At 42.3% G+C, this 7,363-nt stretch overlaps 1 protein-coding gene across 1 annotated transcript in view; it reads right to left on the bottom strand.

Moving 5' to 3' along the window:
• Positions 1-6,879: 6,879 nt before the first annotated feature.
• PJA2 (praja ring finger 2, E3 ubiquitin protein ligase) overlaps positions 6,880-7,363 on the bottom strand; it is a 21,386-nt gene continuing 20,902 nt past the window's right edge. The window contains exon 8 of the mRNA XM_010134961.1: positions 6,880-7,011. Coding sequence (XP_010133263.1) covers positions 6,880-7,011 — 132 coding nt within the window. The remainder of the gene's footprint in view (positions 7,012-7,363) is intronic.

Below are 7,363 nucleotides of genomic sequence, written 5' to 3'. Positions count from 1 at the left end.
GCTCACATGCCAGAAACACATTTCCCTAAAACTTTCTGGGGCAAGCAAAATTTGAAAAACGTTGAATATCAGAACATAGCCTGTCTTTCTTTTACTCTTGGTTATTAATACTCTCAGTATTGCGTGATCATTGTTTCAATTTAAAACGGGTAAAGCTTCTCTAAATAGCTTCCCTGTGTATAAACATCTCAAGAACTACAACTTCAGAATTCAGAATTCAGAAGAATTCTATCATTGCACCACCCAATTTTTACACAATATGACTTTACAATTCTTTGTGCAAACTGAAGAATAAGGGTGTTTTTTGTAAAAATGCACCAAAAGAGTAGAATCTTGGAAATACTTAGAGATTTAACAATTCATTCTAAAGGCTGTCCAACAAGCTTCATCACCTGCCTCTCAATTAAATTCAAGTGGAGAGGTAAAGCAACACAAAGAAAATATTTTCAGCATGCTTAGAGTGGAAATGGAGTATTTATTCAACACAGAAAAATATGGCTAGCTTTTTGCACGCTGTAGCTATTAGGTTGAGGGAGGGTTGCTTAGGGTGTGGAGTTTTGTGATTTGTTTCGGCTGCTTCGGGTTTTTCTTTTTTTGGTTTGTTTTGGGTTTGGGGTTTTAGGGTGCAGTTTTTTTCTTTTTTTGATGATTGAGTCTCATCAGACACTGAGCACCTCATTTCCCACAGTGTAAAAAGTGTATCAAATGATCAGTGATTTCAAGCCTGGAAAGCTATGTCAGAACACTGATGCACAAGAACTGTAGTTTGAGGGGAAATGACAAAACACAAAGCCAGTGAGAGATTTACTTTAGATGGGGAGTATGAAACTTAAAGGGAAGTGCTAGGGCCACAGCAGCACCACATGCCGAGGCTGTGAGGCTGTCAAACAAGCACCAGAGATGCCAGTGCACCAAGTGGATTCAGGCTCTTTCAGAGTTCTGAAATAGCCATAACTGCTGAACTCAGCAGATGAAAAAGTGTCTGCAACGGGAGATGCAACCGAACACTACCACTCCCAGCAAGGCCAAAGACAACTGATGTAGCATGTGAAGAAATAAACTGAGGAATTAACTTATACTACTTCATATCTAACAGGCTGTTCCACATCTTGGCAGAGTCAAGAAATGGATTAAATTCTTAAAGTAAACGTGGAGGACACAGCAGTTCCTGAGTGGTGTTGGCTTAACAGCCTCAACAGGCTCCCAGATTCGTGCTGTCACCTTGACCTCATGCAAGAGATTAAAAGAAAAAAGATAATCCAGAAGGTGACATATAACTATGACTTGATTGCTGTCACAGAAACTTGGTGGGATGAATCACATAATTAGAGTGCTGTGATTGATGCTATAAACTGTTCAGAAGGGACAGGCAAGGAAGGAGAGGTGGAAGAGTTGCCATCTATGACAAAAATGGGATTGATTACAGAGAGCTGTCTTTGAAGACCGGTAATGCACAGGTCAAGAGCTTATGGGTGAAAATTAGAGTCCAAACCAACACAGGAAACTTTGTGGCTAGTGCCTAACACAGGCCACCCCATAAAGGAGAGGCAAACTGTAGAGTCAGGACCCCAAGCCTCCGAAGGGCAAAATTCTGGTTCTAGTACATGGGATCCCTTGGGAAACTGCCCTCAGAGGCAATGGAGAGAATGAGAGCTGGGAGATACTTAAAGAATTTTTTCTTCGGGCACAAGAGCTCTTAATTCCAACATGCAGGAAGTTGGGCAGGGGAGGCAGGAAGCCAGCTTGACTAAGACAAGATCTTTTAGACAAGCTAAAAAACAAAACCAAAATGCAAACGCAATGGAGGCAGGGATACATATCCTGGGGAGATAATAATGATATGGCCTGGGAGCACAGGAAGGAATCAGGAAAGCCAAAGCACAGCTGGAGCTAAACTTGGCTAAGGATGTAAAAAAATAACAAGAAGAGTTTCTTCAGGTACATAAGATAACAAAAAAAGATGAAAGAAACTGTGTCCCCTACCCACCTCATGCTGATGAGCGAAACAGCAGACCTGGCTACAACTGACATGGAGAAGGCTGAGGTACTCAAAAGCATTTTTGCCTCAGTCTTCACCAGCAAGTGCTCCAGCCACACCACCCACATTGCAGAAGGCAAAGGCAGGGTCTGGCAGAATGAAGTACCACCCACTGTAGGAGAAAATCAGGTTCAAGACCATCTAAGGAACATGAAGGGGCACAGGTCCATGGCATCCGATGAGATGCATCTGAGGGTCCTGGGGGAGCTGGCAGGTGAAGTGGCTAAGCCACTATCCACCATATTTGAAAAGTCATGGCAGGCCCGTAAAGTTCCCACCAACTGGAAAAGGGAATAAAAAGACCACCTGGGTAACCACAGGCCAGCCAGCCTACCTCTGGGCCTGGCAAGATGATGGTTAGATCCTCCCAGAAACTATGCTAGGGCACATGGGAAATGAAGAGGTGATTGGTTACAGCAAACACATGGCTTCACTAAAGGCAAATCACAGTAAACTTGTCAGGCAAATGCCTGACAAGTTTGGTGGCTTTCTACAACAGGGTTACAGTGCTGGTGAATGAGGGAAGAGCAACTGATATCATATAACTGGACCTGTACAAAGCATTTGAGTCTGTCCTATACAACGTTCTTGTCCCTAAATTGGAGAGGCATGGATATGATGGATGGACCACTCCATGGATAAAGAGTTGGTTGGACGTTGCACTCAGAGTTGTTGTCAATGATGCTCTGTCCAAGTGGAGACCAATGACGAGTGGCGTTCCTCAGGGGTTGGTACTGGGACCAGTGCTCTTTAACATCCATGTCACCAACATGGACAGTGGGATTCAGTGCACCCTCAGCAAGTTTGATGACAACGCCAAGCTGTGTGGTGTCACTGATACTCTAGGGAGAAGGGATGCCATCCAGAGGAACCTGGACAAGCTTGAGAAGTGGGCCCACGCAAACCTTAAAAGGTTCAACAAGGCTGAATGCAAGGTCTTGCACATGGGTTGCAGCAATTCCAAACATAGGTACAGCCTGAGCAACAAGTGGATTCAGAGCAGCCCTGAGGAGAAGGACTTTGGGGTGTTGGTGGCTGCAAAACAAAATATGAGCCAGCAACGTGCGGTTGCAGCCCAGGTGGCCAACAGGATCCTGAGTTGCATCAAAAGAACTGTGGCCAGCAGGTTGAGTGTTGATTCTCCCTCTCTACTCTTCTCTCATGAGACCTCACCTGGAGTACTGCGTCCAGCTCTGGAGACCTCGGAATGCGAAAGATACAAACCTGCTTAAGTAGGTCCAAAGGAGAACGACAAAGTTGATCAGGGGAGCACCTCTCCTATGAAGAAAGGCTCAGAGAGAATTGGGGTTGTTCAGCCTGGAGAAGAGAAGGCTCTGGGATGACCTTCCAGTACTTAAAGGAGATCTACAAGAAAGACGGGGAGGGACTATTTTCAGGGATTGCAGTGATAGGACGAGGGGTAACACCTCTAAAGCGAAAGACGGTAGATTTAGATTAGATGTTTAGGGAGCAATTCTTTACTGTGGGGGTGGCAAGGCACTGGAACACGTTGCCCAGAGAAGCTGTGGATGCTCCCTGCCTTGAAGATGCCACTCCCAAGGCCAGGTTCAATGGGGCTTTGAGCAACCTGGTCTGGTGGTCCCTTCCAACCCATACCCTTTTGATTCAAGCTCTTTTCACAAGAAATACAAACTTTTCACGTGTTATTTTCTCAGATAAGGAACCAGGAAAGATGTGCAAATAAGATCTCTACATTTACATTAAGAAAAAAGAGAGCATGAACAGTCTTCTTATACCCAGACTGTTTAGAAATAGGAAGAACTCACAGGTGACATTAGCAACAGATAATGAAGGAAAAAGCGTCTAACTTAGCTCTTGATACTGCTGGTTAAATGTGGAATCAAAAGCTTCTAGCAAGATGACTTCCAAATGTTGCCACAGAAGTTGAAGTAATTCTCTTTATAAAACACTTTGCTGAAGAGATTTAATGAAGGCCAACATATTGTGCCATTCCAGAGAGGAACAAAGTACAGGCTGATTAAAATATCTGTAACATTTGCTGCAGGGGGAGCTACTGAAGAACAAAACAACAATCCATCATTCTGGTGTTTTTTAATCCTGCAAGCAGTACAGACTTGTGGATGTTAGCCAACGTGACACCCATCTACAAAAAGGGCTGGAAGGATGATGCAGGGCCAAGGGCAACAGTATGAAGTTCAGTAAGACCAAGTGCTGGGTCCTGCACTTGGGTCACAGCAACCCCCTGCAACGTTACAGGCTTGTGGAGGAGTGGCTGGAAAGATGCCAGTCAGAAAAGGACCTGGGGGTGCTGGTCAACAGCCAGCTGAATCTGAAGCCAGCAGTGTGCCCAGGTGGCCAAGAAAGCCAACAGCATCCTGGCTTCTGTCATAAATTGTGTGGCCAGCAGGACTAGGCAAGTGATTGTCCCCCTGTACTTGGCACTAATGAGGCCACACTTCAAATACTGTGTCCAGTTTTGGGCTCCTCACTTCAAGAAGGACATTGAGGTTCTAGAGCATGTCCAGAGAAGGGCAATGAAGCTGGTGAAGGGTCTAGAGCACAAGTCATACGAGGAGGGGTTTGGGACCTGGGGTTGTTTAGCCTGGAGAAAAGGAGGCTGAGGGGAGACCATATTGCTCTGTACAACTACCTCAAAGGAGGCTGTAGTGAGTTTGGGATCAGTCTCTTCTCCCAGATAACAAGAGATAGGCCAAGAGGAAACTGCCTCAGGCTGCACCAAGGGAGATTTAGGTTGGGTATTAGGAAAAATTTCTTTACAGAGAGGGTTATGAAGCATTGGAACAGGCTGCCCAGGATGGTGGTGGAGTCTCCATTCCTGGAAGTATTTCAAAGATGCCTGGATGTGATGCTGAGGGATGTGGTTTAGGGATCCTGGCAGTGCAGGGTGAAGGGTTGAAGTCAAAGATCTTAGGAGTCTCTTCCAGGCAGATGAATCTGTGATATCCACTGTCTCTTAAATGTACATATATCCCATACACACTTTAGATAAGCTTTAAAGGCTGCGTTATTATTTGATTATCCAGGGTAGGTGGTAGCCATGGATCAACCACTCTCCACAGCACCAGTTTGTAATAGAGATGTGAATGATTACAGCACTTCTTGAATTAGTATGAATTTGAATTAGTATGAATAGTTAGTACGCCTAGAAGCGTATGTTCCTTGTCATATTTCCCCAAGTCCTACTGATGTCTACTTCAGCAAATATGAAGTTTGAATACAAGAAAATATAGCTAGCAAGGAGCTGCACATCTGCCACCTTTCCATCCTATTGTTTTAGCTTCCTTTAAGTTTTGGTATTATATTATATTTGGTATTAAAAACTCTGAAAACCTCAGAAGCAACTGCCACCAATTTTGTGTTCTGCTGCAGTCCAGAGGCTACACAGCAAAGGATGTCACACAACTCAGTATGTCCCTCAAACATGAATATTACAGTCTTTTACTGCTAGTAAAAGAATGTATTAATATTTGTAAAGAAATGAGATGTTATGATGGCAGCCATAATCATAACTGAGCAGCCAGTAAGCTACTATAAGATTATTAATTTTTAATAAACCACTTCTCCAAGAGTGTAATTCAGCTTAATTTCAAAGATACTGGAAAATTTTGTAATCATTTTTAGGGAGTTTGATTAGACTGCTCATGTATTATTCCCACTCACCAAAACCTTACGAACTGTGCATCTATCAAATGGCCACAGATAAGTTTTTGTGCACCCATTAGTACACATATAATGATTAACTCTGTGTCCCTTAAAGTTTGTGTATACTGTATTTTAGAGACCAGACTTTTCTCCTTTAAAATATTAAGTGTAGCATAATCCACTGCAACCAGTGCAAACAGCAGAAACATTGCTAATTTTTAAATTTCTGAAATAACTTTACAATTATCCTAATAGCCAATTATTTAAATGTATTCTTCAATTAAGTGTGTGAGGTTTCTACGAACTTTTTCAGACTTAAGACTCCAAGACCCAAAAATATTCTATTATCTGCATTAGAGAGCAACCCCAGCTCTGATATATGTAAAAAGTATATCTTAAAAAGAGAGAGAGCATGCGTGCATGCAGGAGGAAGTGCGGGAGACCTAACCAGTAGAAAGAAATTCAAACATGAATGGAAGGAACCAGCTGCCCAACCCTCATAGATGCAAATTCTTAGAAACTCAGAACTTCAAATGTTGAAGTTCCACAGTTTACATACTTATTCAGGACCCAGGCCTAAAAATGGTACTAGGATTTCTAAAAACAAAACTAGACAGCAGCAATTTAACAGCACTTCCGACATTAGGACAAAAGTTTATTATAGAATAAAGTGGTAAGAAATATTGTTCTGTTACACAATTTGTTTCCAGAGAAATCAAATTCTACCATTTCTGCATCACAGAACATCTTCACATTTAATGCAAATAAGAGAGAGAGAAGTTACAAAGTCATTCAGTGGCACTTTGAGAAAAACAGATTGTCCTGTTATATTAAAACAGGCTATAAGCACAACTTTATTAAGCTGCAACTGCAGTACAGCTGCAAGAACCTGAACAAAGTGCCACGTGAATTTTTTTTGGAAAAATTTATCTTAATCCAAGCTTTAGATGTTACAGTTACCAGCTACATTCTGCTACGAAAAAAGGCTGCACATTCGTCTAACTTGCAGTTTGAAACTTTAAGCTATTATCATAAATCTAAAGAGTTTAGGGAGTCCGGCACCTTCTTTCCAAACCACAGTGTATAACATAGATAGTATTTTACGTGTAACTTTTTGTTTTCAACTGTTTTCACATTGTAATTAAACAGGCAAAATGTACAGTTTTATTTTGGTGGCAAAGATTTCATTTCAGACCCTAGTTGAAAGCTCCTGCAGGACCATGAACCGAAGGTGCTGAATCACGATCAGACATGAAGGAAACGCTGGCAGCACTTGCTTCAGGAAGCACAGGTGCAAGCACATGACGACAAACTGGGCATGTTCCAGACTACAAAAAAACACAACAAAAAAACCCAGAAAAAAGCCTAGGTCATTTGCACAGTTTGCATTCAATTCTACTGAAAAGCTAAAGGTTATTATATATGAAGTACTTAAAGTCTTCACAACAGCACTGTCTCAAGGTCAAATTCGACTGGATAGCTACCTGGAGCCAAGAGACAGGTACCTGTCTCGGAAGAAAGCTTTCACTGTCTTTTACACCAGTTACATCAGCCTGGCTGCAAGGTCTTTTTCTAAGAATTGGTTTTACAGGTGGAATTTTTTTTTTTTTTTTTGAGGCAAGGATTAAGATAAACTAGGTACTGCCAAAAATCTAACAGGAAGAATTTTGTCCTCGTTTT

The sequence above is a fragment of the Buceros rhinoceros genome, unplaced genomic scaffold (assembly GCF_000710305.1).
Source record: "Buceros rhinoceros silvestris isolate BGI_N320 unplaced genomic scaffold, ASM71030v1 scaffold6904, whole genome shotgun sequence".
Lineage (NCBI taxonomy): Eukaryota > Metazoa > Chordata > Aves > Bucerotiformes > Bucerotidae > Buceros > Buceros rhinoceros.
The sequence above is the reverse complement of the archived record's forward strand: the minus strand, read 5'-3'. Positions and strand labels throughout refer to the sequence as shown.